Source organism: Curcuma longa, chromosome 2, assembly GCF_044706935.1.
Source record: "Curcuma longa cultivar G26 ecotype Majalengka, Jawa Barat chromosome 2, ITB_CL_G26_1.1, whole genome shotgun sequence".
NCBI lineage: Eukaryota > Viridiplantae > Streptophyta > Magnoliopsida > Zingiberales > Zingiberaceae > Curcuma > Curcuma longa.
The window spans coordinates 13385142-13411828 of NC_133862.1; the positions used below are offsets into that span (position 1 = coordinate 13385142).

General features: G+C 37.2%; 1 protein-coding gene across 1 annotated transcript in view; it reads right to left on the reverse strand.

Moving 5' to 3' along the window:
* Positions 1 to 26687, reverse strand: part of LOC141822424 (DNA glycosylase/AP lyase ROS1-like) — a 50787-nt gene that overhangs the window by 3147 nt on the left and 20953 nt on the right. The window contains 15 exon segments of the mRNA XM_074709872.1: positions 7476 to 7514; positions 7610 to 7724; positions 7859 to 7924; positions 8069 to 8208; positions 8278 to 8335; positions 8409 to 8445; positions 8562 to 8969; positions 9311 to 9393; positions 9457 to 9493; positions 9594 to 9662; positions 9735 to 9826; positions 9908 to 9992; positions 10333 to 10412; positions 21874 to 23338; positions 23475 to 23565. Of these exon segments, the coding sequence (XP_074565973.1) occupies positions 7476 to 7514; positions 7610 to 7724; positions 7859 to 7924; positions 8069 to 8208; positions 8278 to 8335; positions 8409 to 8445; positions 8562 to 8969; positions 9311 to 9393; positions 9457 to 9493; positions 9594 to 9662; positions 9735 to 9826; positions 9908 to 9992; positions 10333 to 10412; positions 21874 to 23338; positions 23475 to 23565 (2865 nt within the window).

Below are 26687 nucleotides of genomic sequence, written 5' to 3' on the forward strand. Positions count from 1 at the left end.
TATGTATGAGAGAAGGGCTTGATGAAACCCTCACAATATATTAATAATGTAATACATGCCCAATCTAAAGAGGGGAAAAAATATTTATAAAAAAATATTTGTATTTAAGGATCTCAATTGTAATTGTTTTTTGATTAGCACTTTAAGATTGTGCCTTTAGAGATAACGATGAATCTCTATCTTTATTTAATCGTGAGAATTTTCTTGAATTGGTGAAAATTTTTATAAAAATGAAAACAGAAATTGATGAAGTTGTACTTGAGAATGCTCCAACAAATGCCCAATATATCATTCTAGAAATTTAAAAAGAGATTTTACTTATTATGATTAATAAAATATAATAGATGATTTATAAAGAAGTTGAAGATAAATATTTTTGTATTCTTGTTGATGAAGCATGAAATATATCTAAACAGAAGCAAATGTCATTATCTTGAGATTTGTGAATAATTATGAGATTTTGAGAGAATTTTTTTTCATCAAAATGTTAGTGACATTAACTTACTGGATCTGAAACAAATATATCAAATGTTCTTGCTCATCATGATCTCTTGTTCATTATAACCTCCAAATTAAGAAAATCAAAGGTCAAGATATGATGATGCCACTAATATGTGTGACACATGAAATGAACTTCAGACATTATTTTTCAGAGATTGTCCCTATGCATATCCTTTGCCCATCGATTACAATTGACATGAGTTTCTACAGCTAAAGATGACAGTGTTATTTGATAATTCTTTTTTCATTTAGGCAGCATTATCACTATTGTCACTTCTTCTACTAAGCGCATTGCTGAGTTATATTGACAATTAAAGAACGTGATTCTTGAAGTGGATCTAATTAGATTGGAAATTTACAGCGAGCAAGAGCTGTTGAGATCGTCCTGGTGCAACGCGCGTGTTAACACGTTTCGCAAATGTGCGCAGCAGAAATAAATAAATAATTAACAGCTAATTATTATCAACACACGCATGCAAAGCAGGAAATAAACAGCGTACAAGGCATGACAGAAAATTAAAAATTTTAAAATAAAAATTATTCTACGTGCACAATTAAAATTTATAGAAAACTAAATAATTCTGCGCGTACCTTTCCGATGACGTTTGAGCGGGATTGGTATCAATCGAGCAGCCTTCGTCAGAGTCCCGCTTCTACTGGTGATCCATGCCAAGCTCTCGTCTGGACGGCTTCAGAAGCCACGAGTCGCATCATCGTCTTCGGTACTAGTCGATGATCGATGACGATCGAATCGAGAGAAGCCTTATTTCGGAAACTACGCAACAACGTTTGTCGCGATCGTTCTGGGACTTTCTAACTATCACCAAGAATTGTATTCTTGATGTAGTTATCGGTGCTCAACCATTGACCGCCGATTTATGACAAATTGATCGGAACATTTCCGATAATGATGGAATAATCTCCGAAAGCTTCGTAAGCTTTCGCGAGATTGACAAACGGTCGAAAAACCTATCCGATAGTTAAAAACAATTTCTAACAATCGATTAGCGAATTCTGTCAGCAAAACACTAATACAATTTTACCATCTTCTCCCTCTTCTTTCACACATCCAAATACAAACTCCTCTCCCACATGCCTAAACCCTAAACAACATCTTCTCCTCTTCTCCTCGCGGCAGTGGCACGGCTAGGACTTTGGCTGCTCCTCTCCCACACGGGCGATGGAAGAACAGAGAAGGCGCCAGGGAGGAGCCAACAATCGGCGCTCGGAGGGGAGTTGCCTTGCTCGGGATAGGCCGAAGCAGAGGCTATTGCCGGTCGGAGACAAAATCACGAGCGGCAGCAGGGGCTCTGCGTGGACTCACGGTGTCGGGCTCGCGATGTCGAGCTTGCGATGTCTGGATCACGGTCGGTGGGGAGAGCCGATTGCGACCGGTGAAGGCGGCTTGATCGTGGTCGACGGGCGGCTAGATCGCGATCAGACGGTGCTGGATCGCGACTGGTAGGCGAAGCTGTGATGCGTGACGATCGACGATAAGCAGCGGTTGGCGAGCGAAGATGGTCGACCACCATCCCTCCTCTCCGGTGACGCCCTCGCGCAGATGGGGCCGACGACGGCGGCACAATTGCGAGCCACCCGCGAGCAAGCCATCGAACAGGGCGTGATGCCCTGTTTTTATCGTGCGGGGAGAAGAGCTATAGTCGGCGCGTTCGGGTGGAGAAAATTGAAAAACTAAAAACTCTAAACCGGTTCAACACTGTAGCGAACTGAACCAGACCGGGTTCATTTAAGATTTACAGTAGCAAACTGGGTTTAAAACTAAATTGCTTGGTTCACTAACCAAATGAACTCCGATTGACCCAAACCAGTTTTGTTCGTTTCGTCTCCACAAGAGGAAGCTTCTCATCGCATCCGTTTTGCCAAAATCTCTTCCATCATGAACCAAATCAAGTTGGTTCAATTTTGATTCAAAACCTAATCATTTGGTTCACTAACCAAACGACTTCTGATTTAAACGAAATCAGTTTCGTTCATTTCGTCTTCTTAAGACGAATTCCATCATATTGTCCTTTGTCTAGTCTAACCAGATTTTATCTCTCTCATTCTAAGAATTCAATTCTCAAATTTGTTTTAAATCTTTGGAGAATTTGTAATGCGTGTGACCCAATAGGTTTCCGGTTATGTTGGCCGTCCGTAATTAATCATTAATTACGGAATGATCATGAGTGACATCTAGTAGTACATCATGATCCCTAATTGACCGAAAAATCAATGATTATTCCAGAACATTTCTAAACCTTTCAGCAGCTACACTGAATCGTGCCTCGTTCCTTTCACCGTCTTATACCCGCTTGGTTCAGGACATGGTCTATGTGTCGGTCCCCACTAGACTGACTACGTCACACCTAGCCCAAGTTGCTTTCTTGTCCTGTGGATTCAAGTTACTTGTACATGTGTCCAAGAGTACCGTACTCTTAACATGTAATACTTTGGCCAAAGACTTTTAATAACAATTCTGACAAGTGGACGCAAAGTATACGTCTCCTTTTTCAAGGAGCGATGAATCCTCTGTGGGCTATTCAAACACCTTCGGACACTTCGACTTATACCTAATCATCTCGGGTCCACACCTCCTCGGAGATGCTTGCTTAAGATGTCAAAGTAAAAGCCTCCATGACCAAGATGACTTGAATACCGCAAGTCAAAGGAAACTCACACTTAAACTGCACTGAGATCTTCATTGACATATGAATTGAACCATATGAAGTCTCAAGGCAGATCACTCCAATGAACTGGTTACCTTAACTCTCAACATTCAATGTCTCCAATAGTGAGATCAGCTGCTTGGCTAACCAAGGAGTCTAAACGTGCTAGTCTCGACAGAATCAATGACGTCTGTGCTCATCAATTCCTCGACTAGGGATAATTTTAATACATTCATAATTGCACATGTAGAGATGCTCACGAGTTGTGATCCAATCATAAATTCTCTCATGCTATGAATCGTATTGTAGACATTCAGTATTTGAGTTTAAGATCCAATCAAACACATATAGAATGTGCACTCAAACAGTGAATTGCTATTTATCCAATAAATAGTATAACCGTAAGACGATTGCCTTAGGACACCCACTCAAATTTAACAAGAGCTACTCGTTGGAGTTCTCACTATGACTCAGTAAAAAGTTTGATAGGTATGTACGCTGCAATTTGTAAAATTTTTGAAGTTCTTAGTGGTCATTCTCCAAATAGAAGAGCTAAAGTTGAAGTTCGAGGGATTAGAAACATGACAAACTTTGAATTTGTGCTCATTCTGTACTTAATGCATAAAATTATGTGAACAACAGATGCTCATTGTCAAATTCTTTATAGAAAATCTTAAGATATTTTGACTGTTATTACATTTGTCTTTATTATCAAAATTATCATTCAAAAACTTAGAGAATGCGGGTGAGAATAATTTTTCATGAAGTGAGTTTTTGTTTGAAAGATGAAATTGATATGTGTGACCTTGATTGTCTATATAAGATCGATTGCTCTTGTCAGCAAACTATAATTGAGCATGCAACAATATATTTCATCTTAATGGAGTTAAATACTCGATTCAATGAGTCATCAATGGAACTTCTTGTTAGAACCAATGGAATTAATATATCTCTATAAGGGTATAATATTATCGACTTTAGGTTTAAACTCTCATGGTTTAATTTTTAAGTTTTATCCAAAAGGTCTCATACTAATGGATATGTCTTCCCTTCAAATGAAGGACCATCATACTCTTCTTTAGCAAAGGTGGATTTCACAACCCAGCAGCCTCATACGGTCGGTCCCACGACCATCTGTGAGGAGGTAAATTGAGAAGTTGCAGTTGACCACGATAGAGGAGGACATTACCTCGGCTTCGTCGAGATTCGACCTTTGCCCACTTCAGCAAGTCTACTTCGTCGTAACTAACTCAAATATGCCCCGGGGGCCAATGACCATAATACTTGATATGGCGTACTCAAATCGATGCCAGCTTGACGTCTGATCTCTTAACACATTAGACTCTCTTAAGACTGCTTAATATCCGGTCCAATTGACCTACTAGGGCTTACATGCTTTGAGAGTTTATCATGAATTTTACTAGGAGCTTATCATAGTTCAGGCTTTTACTAGGAGCTTATCACAGTTCAGGCCTCTGATACCAATTTCCTAAGGTTCCCCATATGACTCTAATATCAATTGTTAAATCGATGGAAGTGTGATAGTCTATTTTAGATCTAAGTCCTCATAATTTTATTTTTGAGTTCTACTCAAAAGGTCTTGCACCAATGAAAATATCATTCATTTTATAAACCTATGATCTTATCTATGCATTTCCAACGTAGGACTTTGATTGTATTCTCAACACTTCTTTCTCATAGTACAATTTTAGATCTTAAAAATTCATTTGACTCAATTAATAGCAATGATATTTGTAAGCTTGCAATGAAATTTCATCTTGAAGATTTCATAGATGAAGATATCATTGCTTTGAAATATGAATTGTTACATTATAAACTCAATGTGATACAAAATTTGAAAGTTTCTACATTTATTGAATTGTATCAACAATTGATTGAAAATGAATGGTAAAATATTTACATTATGTTGATTAGATTGATTCATCTTCATTTGACGTTACATGTTTCTACCGTCACTATTGAATGAACTTTTTTAACAATAAAACATGTAAAGATGACACTTCACAATAAAATAGAAGATGACTTTCTTGAAGATTGTTTGACATTCTAAATTAAACAAGATTTAACTAATAATATAGATAAAGATTCTATTATAGATGATTTTTATATTTCAAAATCTAACATAATTTCATTGAATAATATAATATAATAAATTTATTATTATTATATATATAATTTATTATATTAAGTTCAAACTCCCATTCTAATTCAATCGGTCTGACGATGAATTTAAAATTTATACTTCTATTTCGAGTTGAAGATCATTATATTATAAGAGATAAATACCAATAACTATAAGTAATTGGATGAGACAATATCATTTCAAAAAAAAAAAAAGTTCAGACCTTATAATTTACCAAAAAGGTACGTCAACGTCTTGAAAGATTTCATCACACCAAACTACCAACAAGACGATGAGCTCCTCATTTAGAAGTAGAAAAATTACACTCAGAGGAATCTGAAATAATTATTTTAACAATATTAGCAATCATGATTAGGGATGCAAACGAATTGAATCGTCAGTCATCTCCTCCTCAACTTTATAAATACTAATAATTTTTTTTCTCCAATATGATTTTTCAGACTCCGTCCTTGCTCATGCATGCTTAATTAAATAATTAATTTAAATGTTAATTTAATATTGAGTTAGACTACTACTTTAGTGGGAGATATTCAAACCTCCATCTTTGCAATTTGACTTTATCATAAGTCAGACGGCGTCAATTTTGATACCAACAATCTCGATGCAAATGATTCTTACTCACAGGGAAGACGACTGAAAAAGAGGATGACTGAAAAGGAACAAAATAAAGTAAGATTTAATACAAGAAAATTTAAGGGACAATTATTCCAAAACAGATGATATGTCCAAAGAAGAAGACAATGAAAGCATCATGCTCCATGCATGTTAGATTAAAGGGCAAAAATCAAGATGACGTTCCAAATTAACGGAATCAATTGAGAGGACACTCTTAAAAAAAAAAAAAAAAAAAAAGTCAAAAGCGCATCTCAATATATTTTCCATACAAAAATTATAATAATTAGAAATAGCTACTATAAATGTATTAAAACAAACCGATTCAACTTGATTAAAATATATATATATATATATATATATATATATATATATATATATATATTATATATATAAAATTTTTTATCAACTTAATTAAAATTATTTAAATTTATCAAAATCGCTTAAAAAAAGTTAAAATCACTATAAAATTATTATCACAATCATTTAGTGATTGCTTACAACAATATTAAAGCCATTGGTTAGAACATTGTAACAACTGCTAATTGGCTACTACAACAGTGTAATAATCAATAATGACTACTATAATAATTTTATAATATTTTTAACATTGTTGAAGCAATTTTGATCAAATTTAAAATTGTTTAAACTAACTTGATAAAATATTTTTTTATTTAAAAGTGCTTATGTATATGTTTGACTAAATTGAATAAAAAATTTACATTAACACATTATAGCTCCAGTACAATTGCTATAGGTTGTAGTAATTACTCCTAACTACTACAACAATATTTGAATAAGAGTATTTTTTATAAAGAAATATGTTACGGTCCCCATTTGTTTTTTTTAAAAGAAATAGATAATTCTGATAATTAGTGACCCCTTTTAATTTTTGCCCTAGATTAAAAACTAAATGTTATTATTATTCCTTATTCATTAGAATCAACACCCTAACTGTTCCATAAAGATCAATACTCAAAAGGTTATTATTATTTCTCACTAATTGAAAAAGAAATACCTCAATTTAAAATATACAAATTATTTGAGAGAGAATAATGTAAATTAAGTATTTATTTTTAAAAAAACTAAGTTTATTATGATATATATCCTTTTATTCAGGAGAATAAAATCAATTTGATAGTTTTTAATTGAGCAATTGTGATGATAGAATAACACAATAATTGGGTCATTTTAGGAATAAAATTATTTCATTTCTCTAGAATATTTTATTTATTTTATTTTACATTTGTTTCAGTTGACGTTTTAAAAGTGGCCTTGATCTCCCTCCTATAATAATTATTTTTTATTTTATAAATTTCCCTTGTGAGATTTGTTCTTTGTATGAGACTTTCTATATCTTTGTATTCTTTCTACATCAGATGTCCAGGGAATAGGGGAAGAAATATCAATAGTCATTAAAAACTTAAAAATAAGATATATCAACTGAAAACCATTAAAACCCTTCTTTAATACTTGATGCATACTCTACTAAGCATGAATAGAAATTATGGTGTAAAGAATTGCCTTCTTACCTCGCCAAAAGCACAGCTGTGTTTCTTGAGTTGTCAAACCTATCAATTGCAAACAAAATTTGTTGTCAGTTGCTTCCTTTGGAGCAAATGTTTTCCATATCGTTTGTAATTTAGAATAGTACGCTAGCTTCTACCCTTAAATATTGTTGTTACTGAGGTACCAAAATAAACTGTCCTCCTTGGAAGGTTCCATAACCACTTTCTAGGAACATCAATTGGATGGCAACTAGTATCATGATCTGCAAAAACCTGTATTGGACAATTGTTCTTAATTAGGGTACAGACAAATAAAGGTAGGCTGGCAAAAGGCATAATTCTACATGTCCACTATATTTACCAAACAGCCAAAGTACACTGATTCTACAAAACAATGCTCTACTCACCTCGTTGACCTGAAAATAGGTACCATTGAGTGGAAAACTTCCTCGCATTGCTGTTCGACATGGGATCTGTTCATGATAATGTTTTTTCAAGTTCCACATATTGCTGCACAAGTTCATTATTTTCTTGTTTTGAATTGGTATTAACTGCTAATTTCAAATGATTCACATTTGTCATGAGGAGAACAAGAGAGAAGGGCAAGTAGCCAATACCAAAATCGTGCCTCGAACAGTTTGTGCTTCTGCTTCTTGTTTACTGTTGCAGGCACAGCAAGTGGTTTTGTTGCACAATTTACCTGATTCCTGGAAGTTGCAGAGTACCTCTGGTGGTTCGATGGATTGTGGCGTCTCCCCTGTTTCATGTTCATGCAGATGTCAGTAATGTTAAATATTATGTAACGTCAAAGAGTCGAGCTTCTTGCCTGGAGTCCATATAGCCAGAAGATATGATGAAGGATCATCAGATTCTCTTTGGTCCAACTGTTAACAATTGAAAATATAAATTAATGGCGGGCATTTATAAAATAACATTCATGGTTTAAATAGAACTCACTCCTTCCAATAAAGGATGTGAATCTGGAAGCTCGTATCTGCAATAAGAAAACAAGCAGGTGTTGTGTCACAAACCCTTAAATATTCATTCATAAAAGTATTCCAGTTATGATTAGACTTTAAATGACAGTTGTTATATGGAGAGCTAACATACACATGGTGCTCTGTTCGCAGCCGACTAATATTCTTGAGCTTCGGTGTTGGAATAGAAGCAGCTTCTGGACTTACCACCACTAATGCTTTTGATGCATCATCTTGCATATAATCATGCAAGTAGTTTTTGAACTCTTCAAAGTTTGGATTAATAGTAGGGATTTCATCAGGATTTTCACAAACCATATCTTCTATTGCACTTTCTTCTGTTTCTATGTGCTCTGGTGTTAATGGCTCTTCAACAATTGGCTCACAGTTATTGCCATTACTTGTTTCTTTCAGGTCTTGGTTGAACTCAATTTGCCTTACTTGCATTGGTTGTAAATTGAATTTACAATTTTCATAGGAAGGAGACCTTGTGGAAATTGTCAAGTTTTTCTCTTCTGGCCCTGGAAGTGCTAGTCTTGCACTGCATCATTCATCACATAAATTAGTAGTCACAAATTAAATGTTCGGCAGTTCTTCCAATATTTGGCGCATAAGAAAAAAACATTCACAAGACAGTTTTAATGGAGGAATTATTAACAATGTTACTTGAAATTATAGTTCCTACTCATATCATTTTCACTTCCATTTGGTGACATAAATAACTCGATGTGTATACTTGTGTTGGTCAAAACCGCTTGATGTGAGAACATTGGGACTACTGATAATTTATTTTCTGCTATCAATAAATATTTTAATTGTCAAACTTTTGATGGGACTCAGTTGGAATCCACGATTCAATATCTTTAACAAGCACGTACTGACCTGGCGAATGCACTTGCAAAATGTTTGCATTCGCCCCTCATTGGACATGCATTGCAGTTTGGTTTGTTTTTTGTGCAGAAAACCTGAGCCAATCAAATGGTTAAACATGCATTTATTATAAAGAAAAATCGCCATATCAATGATACCTTTCCAAAGGTAATCATTTGATAGTGTAGTTCATATCTGCAAAATAAAAGTTATAACATGTGAAGCATAGGAACCAGTGTCTTGCATTAGTACGTTTTCAAAGAAACACTGATGTTAGGAGTCTTCTATTGCTTACAAAGTTCGCTGATCAAGCTTACATAGCCGGGGCCAAAGATACTTTTGAATGCTGTCCTGGACTGGATACCTGTAAATATATGAAAGAGCAATAAAAATTTTCATACAAAAATTAGTTGCTCCGTGCTAATAAAATACTTACATCTCTAGCAAATGCAATTGCAGGGACTCAGGCAACGGTTGCAAGGGAACCCATCCCAGCCTTACACATATCCGGCCAACATTAGTATCAACCTTGTTTTTTCATGTTGATAATCAGCCACTCATGGATCAATAAGATTTCTTTGAAGCAGTAGATTAAGAATCACAACTTACAGGGAAGGCTAGATGTTGGAGTGTTAAAAGGCGTACACATTCAACACTTTTAAGTCCCAATCCATATATGCTTAAGAGAAACTCTCTGTATATAAAAAAAGATTTTATCTCACTTAATCTTCATTCAAATGATACAAATGAAGGAACTATAATCCGTCAAATGGCTCATGCTGTTTCTTAACTACTGGGAATGTATTTTCCCAAAACATAATAATGGAGTTTAATTACAATAATTGTTAAAAGAAACGGCACATTGCTATTAGATTCTCATAGTAAGCAATTTCATTTGTGTTTATCCTGCTCTATGGACTCCACATTGTCATTTAGAATTTTATATGTTCAAAATTTATGTAAGTGCTCGTGCTCCTCTCTTACATAAGTAGTAAGGTGTACGGCAACAAATGTAATTGGAAATTGTTTCTTACTTTGCTTTGTCTGGTTCAACATCCCTTAACCATTCAAGGTCAATGCTTCCATGATCATTCACTAGTCTATTGAGAAAATCCTGTATAAAAAGACATTAAATAATATGTGACAAATATTTTTAAAAAGTGCCCAACCAAGATCTATCAAAGAATTAGTATATGGCCCTAAATGCATCAGAATGCGACTAACAGAACAATGAATAATTACAAAAATCCCAATGCATTCAGTTTCAGAGATTCCACATCAAATTCATTGAGGTTAAAAAAAAACCCCTTGACCACCTGTGGCTGAGATGATTTTTCAGTACAGAGTACACAAAAGTATAGTTATTGTAAGGATCAATGTTGACTAGATGGTCGGGGAGGGGTGAATAGTGCTTGACTAGAAAATACAAATATCTTTCTCTTGCAATACCAAATCTAAGAGTTAAGTGCAGCGAAATAAGAAAGTCAAACACTAGGAAGAGAAAATATGTAGTTCGAAACCCTCACTTCCTACTCTATGACCTATGAGCTCTTTAAATGAGTCACCCCTTGAAAAGCTCACTATTTTTCTCTTGATCAGAGGTGAAGAAACCTTGTACCTATAAAAAAATTAACATCAGAAAAACCGATAGCTGGGAATAAAAAGGATCAAAGACTTAAAGGTGTACTCCTTAAGTTCTAAGCATTAAAGTCTAATAAAATAAAATAAGACTTTTTTGAGCTTTGGAATGATTGAGAATTATGGTTTGTTCTTTCTCTTTTGAGCTTCACTTTCCCCTGTTTATTGGCCTCTAAATCCATGCATGGATAAGCTTCACCCAACTGTTTTGTTAATGTTGACTGAAATGTAGATCATAGAATAGTTATCATCAATTTGAAGCCTCCAGCCAACTCATTGGTAATCTAGTCGACTGAAAACAATTCTAGTTTAGGAATCCAACCAACTCAAACCTCATCAGTCGAGCCCACTGGATAAAATCCTCTTCAAATGGTCTTGTCTCCAAATTCAATTGGGAATCCTGCTGAATGCCCAGTTGACTCAATCCCAACAGTCGTGAATAGATTTACGACATTCATTCTTTTCTAACAATTCACGACTACAACTTCTAGTCTATTGTCCATTCGTGATTGTTGATCACGCATAGTGATTTACTCTTTCCTTCTGGTCATACCTATAAGCATAGCCATGCTTAAGCCAACGATAATAGTGTGACAATCGACTGTGTACTGGATAAGATTCTATTAGTGAGCAGTCCAGCACCCCAATTGATTAATGCTCAACTTCCAATTGATTGGATCATCAACTACAACTCTAAATCACTGTTTATGGTCGAGTTTTATGCCTAAGTAAGAATCTACCTGAATCCTAAAGTAGAGGTCACTTGAATCTCATAACACATTTAAGAGTTTACCTTTGTAGCTTCACTTCACCCACAAGGTCATTTTTTTATCAAGTCATGAGTCCTTTGTATGCACCAAATCCTAGGCTCATTTTTTTGTATCATCATTCATTCTTTCACCTACGTAGTTCACCTCTTTTGATTGAGTTATCAGCTCGATGTTGCTCGTTATGTGGTCCTTCGAATGCCCCATACCATCCTTCTCTAATTTCCAGCAGACTTTCGAGTCATCAAGTTACAATAACTTGGCTTAACCACGTTGAGTCACAAGTTTTGCGAGCTCCGTCTATATCCTACTAAGTTCCTGCACAACTTAACACACATTATGAACACCCAAGCAAATCTAACTTAAACACTTTGTTCAACACATCAAAACGTTTTAGCTGAACACGGCTACATAAGACATGATTGAACTAACAGTTACTACGTGTAATTATAATGGCTATAAAATCCTAAAACATGCACATGAAACTTTAAAGCACCATAAACATGCCATATACATAACCCTGGAATGCAATAAGAATCTTAGGAAATGGACCATAACTCTAGAATGCATAAGGATTCTATGGTAAATAGGCCAACTTAGGATGATCCAGGCATAAAAGCAATAAGGTTAACTTTGATATAGCAAAAAGAAGACTTTAATAGGGGCAATAAAAAAAAGTTAGATTCAAATATCATAAAGTGTACTTCATCTTTATTAGTTAGAATATAAGCAAGAAAAGATGAAAGTGCATGGATTCAGAAACGCACAAAAATTTTATTTCTAAAGATGTTATATTTGATGAGGCTTACCACTCTTACCCGAGTGATATTTTGAATTGTGATAGTATAAACAATGAAGATGATAAAGCTAATAATTGTCCAGCACTAGTGGTGAAATTGCTTATCTAAGGTGGTTTTCCTGTAACGTTGGAATCCTCCTCCTCACCTAGTGCTTCTTCCTCACTCGAGATGGTGCAAAGTGATAAGGGGGAGCAATCTTGAACTTCAGCGTGATACGTGTTGATACCATTGGTATCCAATCTGTCCCAGGTATTAGGATATGTCTACGTGGTCTACTCCCAAGCCCGAATGGGTTGCGCTCCCGAGCACCTGGGTACACCCGAGTACTGATTGCCTGAATACATCTTCTTTTCTTGGAAATAAAGAGGGAGCAAAAAGGAGATGCCAACAGTCAGTGGTGAAGGACGCAACAATGCCTCAAAAAGTGGCAGGCATGAAGGACAAGTGGCTGTGGGGGAGGTATGCGGTGGAGATTCGTGATCCGGAGAAGAAGAGCTGAGTGTGGCTTTGCACCTTCAGCATGGCTGAGGAGGCTACTCAAGCTTACAACGTGGCCGCCGACCAGTTCAATAGATCCAAGGCCAAGACAAACTTTTCTTTTGGTGAGCATCAGACATCAACAATTCGGAGGTCATCCTAATCCTAGTGCAGCAGTCAACCTTTTTTCGGTCGGCTCATCGTTCTGCAAGTGTCGCTGACTTGTCCGAACTTTTTGCCTATCATCAACTCATCTTGATCTCAATCGGATCCATGAGAAATTCACGAAGGTAGTTGTGGGAATTATGTGGGAGGAAGAAACTAAAAAAGTTCGATTGGCAGGATACTTTTGGCCGACACTCGAACAAGATATTGCTCATTTAATCGTGACTTGTCTGAATTGCCTACGATACCAGAGGTTGTCTAACCACCTGACCAAGTTCCTGAAGGTAATGACGGTCTTTTGGCTCAGAAGAAGATCCTCCTAGTTGCCATGGATTGCTTCTCCAAATGGGTGGAAGACGAGCTCTTAGCCTGAATCATAGAAGAAGTCATCCTTAAATTCCAATGGAAAAAAATGGTGTGCCGATTTAGATGCCCTGAAGGTTGATATCCAACAATGGTAGGCAGTTCTAGGGGAAGAAGCTCCAGGAGTGGTGCTGAGAGCTCGACATCCAACAAACATTCAGCTTGGTAGCGCACCCATAGAGTAATGGCAAGCCGAGATGGTCAATCAAGAGTTGATTCAAGGACTCAAGATAAAATTGGATCACGTCGGAGGACGCTAGGTGGATGAATTGTTGAGCATCCTATGGTCTTACCGTACAACACCACGAAAGGGGATAGGAATGACACCATTCCATCTAGTCTGGCAGGGAGGCAATGATGCTGGTCGAAATTGGGATGGAGTCTACAAGGATCAGTACATACAATGAAGACAACGCTGAGAAATGCGTCCTCAAGTTAGATCTAATAGAGGAAACTTGGAACAAAGTGGTTTCTTGGTTTCGAGCATATAAGTAACGAATGTGTCAGGCTTACAATTGGAGGGTGGTTCCTCGCTCTTTTTAGGTGGGCAACATCATATGGAAGAATGTGCAACCTACTGGAGAGGTCAAAAAACTTGAGCCCTGTTGGGAAGTACCTTATAGGATACGTTGGAAGTTCATCTCGAGAGCTTACTACTTATAGGACTCCAAAGGTAAGCACCTCAGTCGCCTATGGAATGTTTCCATCTTCGACCTTACTACATTTGAGAATGATCTCTTGGGTCAAGTTATTTACTTCTAATATTGTATAGGATTTTTCTATTTCTTTTAAAAAATATATGCTACAAAGCTTTAATGGCCTAAATATTTCTTATTATGAGAATTCCTCTTATGAGAATTGTTGGTCTGTATAAAGATCTCCAAGCAATTCATCTCAAATTTTTCTCTGTCTTGAACGGAGTTGCCTTCAATAATTTTTTCTATCTTGAACGGAGTCACCCTTAGTATTTTCCTCTATCTGGGATAAAGTCATCTCAAATATTTCTTCTGTATGAGATAAATCGCCTCAAATTTTCCTCCATCTCTGACAGAGTCGCCTTCAATAATTTCCTCTGTTTGGGACAGAGTCGTCTCAATATTTTCCTTTGTTTAGGACAAAGTTGGTTTAAAATTTTCTCCATCTCAGACGAAGTCACCTTCAACAATTTCCTCTGTCTAGGACAGAGTCGTCTTAAAATTTTCTCCATCTCAGATGAAGTCGCCTTCATCAATTTCTTCCGTTCTGTCTTGAATAGGATTGCCTCAGTGATATCCTCTCCTTTTCTGAAGGAGTTGTCATGGTTATCTCTTCCGATTTAAGTCAGTGTATTTACACTAGATTCAATTGTATTTAGTTAATCTTGAAAGTAATCAGTATCTTTTCTCCTCCAATGCTTCGCTACTTCAATCTTATCAGCTCAATTGCTCAAGCCACTTCGATATCCTATTGTCCTCAGTACAACACTCTAATCGAGTCTCATATACTACAGTTCCTCAACTCGACTTGGAGGGCGACTCATAATACCGGCAGTATCCAATCCATCCCAAGTCAACAAGACACACCTATGTGTCCACTCTTGAGCCCGAATGGGTTGTGCTCCTGAGCGCTTGGGCGCACCCGAGCACATCTTCTTCTCTTGGCAATAAAAAGGAAGCAAAAAGGAGATGTCGATAGTGTTAACATAAACATAAAACCAAAAGAAACGACTAGGTTTTTCTATTAAAGATGTAATCATCCAAGTTGATTATAATACATAGCATAGGAAAATATATATACAGAAAAATAACATGATAAATGACAAAACTACCCCTATCTATCTAATATTATCCAACATTCCCCCTCAAACTCATGATGCATTAATAGGAAGCATCGAGAGTTTGTTAGTTAGAAAACGGAAACGTTTAACTGAATGTGATTTTGTGAACAAATCTGCAATTTGCATAGAGGAGGAAACAAAGGGCAAAGTAATGGTGCCATGTTGAAGATGATGGCGTGTGAGATGACAATCAATCTTAATGTGCTTTGTGCGCTCATGGAAAACTGAGTTATGGGCAATTTGAATGACACTCTTGTTATCACAGTACATAGGAGTGGGTCCAGAGAGAGAAACACCCATATCAGAAAGTAGTCAACGTAACCAAACTATCTCTGCAGTGGAAGAAGCCATGGCACGATACTCAGCTTCTGTAGAGGAACGGGAGACAATGCCTTGCTTCTTGCTCTTCCAAGAGATAAGAGTCTCCTAGGAAAATGCAAAACCCTGTGGTAGACTTACGATCAGTAGGGTCACCAGCCCAATCTGCATCAGAGTAAGCATGCAGCTCCAAGGAAGAGGATGAGGGAAAGAGAAGACCCTGAAATTGAGTGCCTCGAAGATATCGAAGAATGCGAAGAACAGCTGCCCAATGCACTGTAGTAGGAGAGACAACAAATTGACTGACAATATGTACAGCATAAGCAATATCAGGTCTAGTAATGGTGAGATACACCAAGTTGCCAACCAACGTACGATATAGAGTGGGATCAGATAAAGGAACACCATCGGAGGAGACATATTTTGCATTAACCTCAAGAGGGGTGTCAACTGCTCGAGTATCAGAGAGACGAGCTTGCTCAAGAATGTTGGCAATATACTTAGATTGAGAAAGAAGATAACCTCTAGGAGAATAAGCAACTTCAATCCCCAAGAAATAGCGGAGAGGACTTAAATCCTTCATCTCAAACTGTTGTGCTAACCGTAATTTTAACTCTGCAATCCCATCAACATCATCTCCTGTGATAATCATGTCATCAACATATAAAGAGAGTATGATACGACCATGAGAAGTAACCTTTAGAAATAAAGCAGAGTCGTGATTACTAGAATGGAAGCCAAGAGATGTAATCACATTGGAACAGGAGATAGGCGGCGGATCAAAGAACTTATCTGTGCTTCGGAGGCTGCTTGCTATTTGCTATATTCTGTTATTGTTATTGCTTATCAAATATGGCTGGCGAAAAGGATGATTCACTTCAATCAATTAGTGCACAACTGAATGAACAGAATTATTCTTATTGGAGTTACGTTATGAAAAATTTTTTAAAAGGCAAAAGAATGTGGGGCTATATTGATGGAACTTCTGTTAAGCCCCAAGATGCAAAAGAGTTGGAAAATTGGGAAGTAAACAACTCAAAAATCATTACTTGGATCAACAATTCTGTTTCACAATCAATAGGGATGCAACTTGCAAAATATGAGAAGGCTAAGGATGTGTGGGATCATTTAAAAAGATTGTATGTTCAATCTAATTTTGCAAAGCAGTATCAGTTAGAGAATGATATTCGGGCTCTTAAACAAAATCACATGAGCATTCAGGAATTCTATTCAGCCATGTCTAATTTGTGGGATCAACTAGCTCTTAATGAACCTGTAGATTTGCAGGCGCTCCAAACGTTTACTGACTATAGAGAGCAACAACGTTTGGTTCAATTTTTAATGGCCTTACGAGATGATTTTGAAGGACTTCGTGGGACGATCTTACATCGTCATCCTCTTCCAAGTGTTGATGATGTGGTCAATGAGTTATTGGCAGAAGAGATTCGACTTAAGTCCACCTCTAGTTCTGATAAAGGAATTCTCCCTGCTCATCAATCAGTGTTTGCTGCTCCTGAGAATTGCAGGGATGACATTGAAGCTCCTACGACCTCCCAAGAAAACCCTGCACGTGTTCGTAAGTCCACTCAATTGCCAGATTTTGTTTACTCCACTTACTCTACTTCCTTTGTTTCTTTTCTCACTTCCATACATAATTTGTCTGAGCCATCTTCCTATAAAGAGGCTATTCTTGATCCTCTTTGGCAGCAGGCCATGGCTGAGGAACTTTCTGCCTTGCACAAAACAAATACTTGGGACCTGGTACCTCTTCCACCAGGAAAACATGCTATTGGATCTCGGTGGGTATACAAAATTAAAACCAAGTCTGATGGGTCAGTTGAGCGTTATAAAGCTCGGCTTGTTGCTAAAGGATTCTCACAACAATATGGTATGGATTATGAAGAAACATTTGCTCCAGTTGCCAAGATGACTACCATTCGTACTCTTATTGCAGTTGCATCTGTTCGTCAGTGGGATATTTTTCAGATGGATGTCAAAAATGCGTTCTTAAATGGTGATCTTCATGAGGAGGTTTACATGGTACCTCCATCAGGTGTTTCTCATAATCCAGGGGAGGTGTGTAAGTTAAAGAGGTCTCTTTATGGTCTCAAACAAGCTCCACGGGCTTGGTTTGAGAAATTTTCCAATGTGATTACATCTCTTGGCTTCCATTCTAGTAATCACGACTCTGCTTTATTTCTAAAGGTTACTTCTCATGGTCGTATCATACTCTCTTTATATGTTGATGACATGATTATCACAGGAGATGATGTTGATGGGATTGCAGAGTTAAAATTACGGTTAGCACAACAGTTTGAGATGAAGGATTTAGGTCCTCTCCGCTATTTCTTGGGGATTGAAGTTGCTTATTCTCCTAGAGGTTATCTTCTTTCTCAATCTAAGTATATTGCCAACATTCTTGAGCAAGCTCGTCTCTCTGATACTCGAGCAGTTGACACCCCTCTTGAGGTTAATGCAAAATATGTCTCCTCCGATGGTGTTCCTTTATCTGATCCCACTCTATATCGTACGTTGGTTGGCAACTTGGTGTATCTCACCATTACTAGACCTGATATTGCTTATGCTGTACATATTGTCAGTCAATTTGTTGTCTCTCCTACTACAGTGCATTGGGCAGCTGTTCTTCGCATTCTTCGATATCTTCGAGGCACTCAATTTCAGGGTCTTCTCTTTCCCTCATCCTCTTCCTTGGAGCTGCATGCTTACTCTGATGCTGATTGGGCTGGTGACCCTACTGATCGTAAGTCTACCACAGGGTTTTGCATTTTCCTAGGAGACTCTCTTATCTCTTGGAAGAGCAAGAAGCAAGACATTGTCTCCCGTTCCTCTACAGAAGCTGAGTATCGTGCCATGGCTTCTTCCACTGCAGAGATAGTTTGGTTACGTTGGCTACTTTCTGATATGGGTGTTTCTCTCTCTGGACCCACTCCTATGTACTGTGATAACAAGAGTGCCATTCAAATTGCCCATAACTCAGTTTTCCATGAGCGCACAAAGCACATTGAGATTGATTGTCATCTCACACGCCATCATCTTCAACATGGCACCATTACTTTGCCCTTTGTTTCCTCCTCTATGCAAATTGCAGATTTGTTCACAAAATCACATTCAGTTAAACGCTTCCGTTTTCTAACTAACAAACTCTCGATGCTTCCTATTAATGCATCATGAGTTTGAGGGGGAATGTTGGATAATATTAGATAGATAGGGGTAGTTTTGTCATTTATCATGTTATCTTTCTGTATATATATTTTCCTATGCTATGTATTATAATCAACTTTGATGATTACATCTTTAATAGAAAAACCTAGTCGTTTCTTTTTGTTGTTGCTGCTTGCTTCAGATGGTATGCAGAAATCTCGCTGTCGTGGAGATTGCAGAGAATCGCGACAACTGTGCGCGAGAGAAGGAGCGGCGGCGGCGGTGCTCTGTGCGCGAGAGAAGGAGCAGCGGCGGATCAAAATAGGCAGCGGCGGCGGTCCAAGATCTCTGTTCGGGCGTCGACCAGAACTGCGGCAGAGAACACCCAAAATCGCGGCAGATGATATGCAGGGGAGGCGGCGGCGATGCTAAGGAGCGGCGGCGGATCAAAATAGGGATAGGCGGCGGCGGATCAAAATAGGGGATAGACGGAGAAGAACCTTCCACGGCGGCCAGAGAAATCATCAAAATCCAACCTGGTGCTCTGATACCATGTTAACATAAACATAAAACCAAAAGAAACGACTAGGTTTTTCTATTAAAGATGTAATCATCAAAGTTGATTATAATACATAGCATAGGAAAATATATATACAGAAAGATAACATGATAAATAACAAAACTACCCCTATCTATCTAATATTATCCAACAGATAGTCAGTAGCGAAGGGCGCAACGATGCCTCGGAAGTGGCGGGCGTGAAAGACAAGCAGTCGTGGGGGAGGTACGTGGCGGAGATTTGGGATTCGAGGAAGAAGAATCGAGTGTGGCTCAGCACCTTCGACACGGCTGAGGAGGCCACTTGAGCTTAGGACTTGGTCGCCCGCCAATTTCGTGGATCCAAGGTCAAAAATCAACTTTTCATGTTGTGACACGACCGAAAGTCATAGCCCTTATAGCAAGGGCAACACGGTCTAGTCTTCTAACCTTAGGATGGTCGTTCAGCCGCTGCTCATAGTGAAGGGAAAGAGTGGATCGAGAAGGAGGAGCGAGCGCCCTAGTGGGGATCTGAGAGGTTCGAGACCAGATCGAAGAAGCTTTTTGTCACATACAACGAGTATAGTTCTGTTGCAATGCTATTGAGCACAATGTCATTCACCAAAGTGGGGCCCACTTTTTCCAAATAGAAAAGCAATGTTGTTGAGTGCTATGTAATTCACTAGGAAGTCCTCCAACCTCAGGCCAGCCATCCTCTTCCATGGGCACCTAAGCGCTCATCTCCTGAGCACCTGAGTGTTGATTGTTTGGGCGTCCGAGTGCCCGACCGCCCAAGTACTCGAAAGCTGAGGGTTCAGGAGCATGAGTACGTTTGGGAGCCAGAGACTTGAAGAGCCCAAATTGAAGCACGACCGTGACAGTTACAAAGGCAGGAGAGGAATGACAATGATACATGTGTGTTAGCGGGAGAGGAACGACGATAATACAAGTTCGTCCTTTGAGAAAAGGCGAGATAGTTTTTCACCGCTCTTCGTCCCTATATAAGGTAATGATGTCAATATCGAGAGGTATATTATTCTATGTTATCTCACCTATTTGCTATTCTCTCCTCTAAGGTTTGACGTGAGTGTTAGAGAGAGGTCACGTCGAGATTTGCCTAAGCCCCCTTCTAACTTTCTTTTGCTGAGTGCAGAACATCAATAGTTCGGAGGTCATCCTAATCCCAGTGCGACAACCAACCTTTTCCTTGAGTTGACTTGTCATTCCATAAGTGTTGTTATCCGAACTTTTCACCCGTCGTTAACCCATCCTGATCTCAACTGGATCATGTGTAATATTGAAAAGGATGAAAATGCTTTAAGAAAATCCAAAAGGCAATGAGCTAAACTAGCTCGTTATCTAGAAGCTGACTCAGTAAGCATTTATTATTGGTGTTTGTTTTGACCCTTGGATGATTATAAGCCTACATCTTTTAAGGGATGAAAGGTGTTAAAGAATGAAGGAGGATGCGGAAATTAAGACTTTTTAAGGGATGAAAGGTGTTAAAGAATGGAGGAGGAGGAGGAAATTAAGATTGTAGTTGGAAATGAGAATTAGAACCTTGTGCCAAAGCCTAAGAATGTAGATTTGGTTTCATTTAAAATAAAAGGCAGATGAAAGTATAAACCACTATAAAGAAAGATTTGCTATACAAGAATTTTTCACAAAAATTATGGTGAATACTATGAGGAGACTTTTAGTTTCATTACTAAAATCATTGTGGTATGGATTAGATGTTTTAACAACTTGATGCCAAAAATGTGTTATTATATGCTTTTAGTCCCACTTGAATTGCTGTGCAGTGAATTATGATCGCTGTTTCTACTCCAATAGCCACCATAAGTGGACCTGTTGGTGATGCCCCTCCAATCCCATTTAAGAGACCCAAATCCTCACTCTCTTAGCTCATTAAAACATCAAAGCTTCCAAGCAGTTCCTCTCCTCACTTGATCATCTTTCCTCCTAAGAGAGTTCAAAGGCATAAATGGTTCAACGGTACCTAAAATTTGATGTGCTACTATTCCGCAAAAGAGTCGTTGCATTTGGGAGACGATTGTTGTTCCACCATGATCTTTGTGGCATGGTTATCTCGTCTTAAAAAAAGAAAATCCAACTCTCTCATAGATCCAATGAATTCCATCTCCCTCATCTTCATGACAAGGACCTTCATAGATCACAATGTCAAGGAGATCCCTAATGATCATCCCCTCATCTTAGTGACAAGCAAGAACCTCGAGATTATGATGCCTGGAAGTTCCCTGCAAGAACATCCCTTGTCTGACCTTTTCTTGATCCTTTGGATCAGCCAATCGTCTAAGAGGCATTACACCGTCCAATAAATTTTGGTCAGGTAGTTGTCATTGATGATCCAAAGCAGATCAATGATCCAAAACCGAGTCGAGACACTCCGGTGCCAACAAAAATTAATCTAACATTGACATGGCAGTAAAAAATTGTGCACCAGAATGCAACTATAGAATGGCAGATAAAACATGGCAAGAACTTGAAATTTTTGAGCTGCTTCAATCATACTTGAATCCTCTTTGCTAGCTTGTTGTTCATTCCTCGCTCTCTGATGGCTTCAGATATCTCCTTTACATCTGCTTGTCTTACTGCTTCCCAATCCAATGAGTCCATTGTCTCTTCTTTTCTCTCTCTTCTAGTGTCACTTGGATTTGTCTCTCTCCTCAATATATCCCAGTCACAGGGCTCCTTGCTATCTTTTTCAACTTTAACCAATTTGTCTTCCAGAACACCTGCTGTTTCAGCAGGAACCATCTGTAAAATGCATAACTCATTTTTTAGGCTTAATTTGACATCATGAAACACCTTCGATGGATTTCTTTGTCCATTAGAAAGGTTTGAAACTTGTTGCTGATTGTGTAGTTGAGTCTTAGTTCTATCTGCTTTGTCAGCCTGGAGATTACCATGTTCTTCTTGCTGAATTTCAACTTTATTGTCGCCATTTAAATGTGAATGCATCCAGTAAATGGATTCACTAGTTGAGGCCTCCTTTTCCCTTTTCTGAAAGTTTTTATGATGAGAAAATTGTTAGTAAATTCTAACTTCAGACTCTAAGCTAGTTACTTTCTGTGAAGAAAGTGTTCCAATTTGTGCAAAAGAGTGACCTTCAAGCCTATGGTCACAAACTAGCATTACCTTTGGGTGGACAGTATTCTCGGTTGTTGTGACTACTGAAAAATTAACTGCAGCATCAATTTGCTTCTCACCATTTGTAACGATCACCTTTTCTAAGCTGCATCTATCACTTATTAAATTTACACTTGTCACATCCATCAATTCAGATGCTGAGAAGTCATGGGAAGAAGATGGCTTGCAAGCAGTTGAAATACCTAAATTGCCAAGCTCTGAACATGAGATTTTCCTTTCTGGGATTATATACTCCTCCCAATCATTTCCACCTTGAAATTTACCTTCTTTCATTGCCTCTGCCATCTGTAAAAGCTCTAAGAATGAGGGTGAGCATCCCAAATTGAGGATGCTTCCAGTTATCAAATCTTCATCTTGGCAGATTGACCATGAGTTTAGCTGGATGCCATCATTTATCTGAACTCGTTTTCCTGAGAAGTTTTGAGGTGAAACAACAGAATTAGGTGATGAAGCAATGCCATCAAATGACAATCTGTCATCGGCTTCTTCTAGATGCGTACTTCCTGTCAGTCCTGTTTCCATGCGTAATTTATTGTTAGGTTCATGTACGACAATCTGATTACTGGAGATGTCTGCAATGTTAGCTTCAGTTCCACTAGAGAATGATTTGCTGTCGTAACCTTCATTTACACATATAGGGCCTTGAGAGATTTGGTCATGCGACTCTTTGCTCAACATCTGTTCTTGAAATTTCTTACAGTAATCTGGGAATTTGATGGATTCCATTTGCATTTCCATATCTAAGTGACTCTTCTCCACCTGAGCTACTTCATTATCTTCTTTAGACTTTGAAGGAAATGTTGCAGCAAGTGTCATGAAGGCAGAGCTGTGAAGATTAAAAAACTGTTTACATGCAAATGCTAGTGGCAATCTATTCATATTGTCTTTATGTTATTCATGTTAATATTACCAAATATATCAACAAGAAAAAACCACCATAAATATCCAAGTACTTGTCATACCTTGAAAGATGATCTGCAACATTTTGTGTGAGGAAAACACCAACAACTGAGTCAACCACTGATCCTTTCCACTGTGAAAAGCGTCTATCCCCTGGATAACACAAATTAATAGGAGAATTACTATTAAAGTAGAAAGCATGGTTCAGATTTGTGACCTGCTAAATTTTAGATAGGAAAATTTTCTTAGCTCTTCTAGTTTCGTATATTTATTTACAAGGAAAAAAACTACCAAGAAGCCAAAATTTACTTGTGTTCTTTTATTAGATTGTTTTTTTCATCATTTGTAAGGTAGAATATACAGTTCGCCCAAATGTATTTTTTGAACGTAATTCAGCCTTATTGGAATCAAATAACCAGCTTAAGGAAAGTGAAGCAAATAACAATTCATTCCTAGTTAGCATAACATGACAAAGAATGTTAAAAGTCAAAAGTTCGCACTTTTAATAAGTTGAATCGAAACTCATTCCTCAATTGGTTAGTTAACATGAAAGATTATTTTGACTAGTGTGACACAAATGAGCACCAACGAGTACAATTTGGCAAAACAAATTTGTCTGAACTACTAGAGAAAAGTTTCCAAGGAAACTTAGAATAATTAGGGGAAGAATCTACGATTCACTGGCATGGGATGAGACTAATGGAAGAAAAATATAATACAATAAAAAAGATTAACCAATCAACAAATGGATAAATCTGGAGCAATCATCCTAAGTGTAAGAAAAATACCAAATTAAGCTTAAGATACACACACATTGTGAAGTTTAAAGTCAAGGAAGAATGTAGATACACCTACTACAACCTGCTTAGTTAAGAGAGCTACCTCATTAACTTATGAGGACCAACCAAAAATGTTTTAAGCCCAAGTAAACAGTAGCTCTATCATCTAAGCTTATAAAGTTTCTCAATTAACCCATAATCCTTAGTATAATAATAAACTTGAGGTCTCACATGACCCTTAATAGATTCATTAACACACCTAGAAAATTTTGAAATAGGTTACCCAACTCTTTGATCTATCATCCAAATAGTAGATTCTAACTCCCATACCATCGAGAATAGGAAATCACACATCCACCTTCAAGTGACAAGCAATAACATGCAATGCTAGTATTGTCATGGTAACGATAGGATAGCATCAAAATGTAAAATACCTATGTCAGTCTTAACTATACATTTTGAACCTGAACATAAGGAGACTGGGAGTCCAGAGGATGAGCAGATTGTTTTTTTTATCATTTGTAAGGTAGAATATACAGTTCCCCCAAATGTATTTTTTGAACGTAATTCAGCCTTATTGGAATCAAATAACCAGCTTAAGGAAAGTGAAGCAAATAACAATTCATTCCTAGTTAGCATAACATGACAAAGAATGTTAAAAGTCAAAAGTTCGCACTTTTAATAAGTTGAATTGAAACTCATTCCTCAATTGGTTAGTTAACATGAAAGATTATTTTGACTAGTGTGACACAAATGAGCACCAACGAGTACAATTTGGCAAAACAAATTTGTCTGAACTACTAGAGAAAAGTTTCCAAGGAAACTTAGAATAATTAGGGGAAGAATCTACGATTCACTGGCATGGGATGAGACTAATGGAAGAAAAATATAATACAATAAAAAAGATTAACCAATCAACAAATGGATAAATCTGGAGCAATCATCCTAAGTGTAAGAAAATACCAAATTAAGCTTAAGATACACACACATTGTGAAGTTTAAAGTCAAGGAAGAATGTAGATACACCTACTACAACCTGCTTAGTTAAGAGAGCTACCTCATTAACTTATGAGGACCAACCAAAAATGTTTTAAGCCCAAGTAAACAGTAGCTCTATCATCTAAGCTTATAAAGTTTCTCAATTAACCCATAATCCTTAGTATAATAATAAACTTGAGGTCTCACATGACCCTTAATAGATTCATTAACACACCTAGAAAATTTTGAAATAGGTTACCCAACTCTTTGCTCTATCATCCAAATAGTAGATACTAACTCCCATACCATCGAGAATAGGAAATCACACATCCACCTTCAAGTGACAAGCAATAACATGCAATGCTAGTATTGTCATGGTAACGATAGGATAGCATCAAAATGTAAAATACCTATGTCAGTCTTAACTATACATTTTGAACCTGAACATAAGGGGACTGGGAGTCCAGAGGATGAGAAAAAGGTTAACCATTTCGATGAACTATTAGAATAAAGAAATAAAGATAAAGAAGGAATTATGGGGCTAAGTTGGTACTGCATTTTTGTCTAAACCCACATAATCTTCACGATTTTTCTTAAGAAAGGGGAATTCCGTTGAACTACGTCTACTTCTTAGACTCCTAGGAGATTAAGAATACCTAAAACCCTTGTCCGTAGACATGTTGACCCCTCCAAACAATCCAAGGTTGTGTTTAGTGCATCTGGAATGGTAATAATAGGTACCTTGAATCAAGGACACCAAATTTCTTTTGTAGCATAAAAACTCAATGAATCATGGCATTGCCACTCCACATATGACTTTTACAGTAGACTATGAGGCATTGATGCTACTACATATTGCCAAATGAGTTCAACCTACACTTTCACCACTAGGATCAAAATTTTTCTTGTCAAAAAGACTAAAGTATCATATATTCTAGGTTAATAAAATTTCTTTGATTATCATGTAAGATATGATAATCAAAGTTTATGAAACATACTTAAATGTATAGTGGATAAAAAATCAAGGATTTTTGTATGAGTTATGCACATTCGTGGAGTTAGATATGGATGTCAAATCCATTACTTCTGGAGCAGCTAATAAAAGTTGCTTTCCACCCAACTTAAATATAATTTGCAATTCATCTAATAGTTAAACTGACGTAGTCGATTGTAGTTCATGAAACATACTTAAATGTCTAGTGGATAAAAAATCCAGAATTGGTAGATGTCATTCAAATGTTTATGGGCATAAAGTTCACCAAACTATTGACCTGATTTTTGAACATATCTCTTTCCAATCATTTGAATCTGCTGAGAGTTTCTCAGAAACTATTAAAGAGATCTATATCAATGTTAGGAGGAAAATTGCAACAAGTAATAAAAATTATAAACACATGTTAATACACACCATAAACATAAGGTGTAGAACATAGGAGAATATATCCTTATATGACTACACCTCAAATGCTTTCCTACAATTTCCTTAAAAAAGTTTCATGCTCAATCTGATGAACTGTT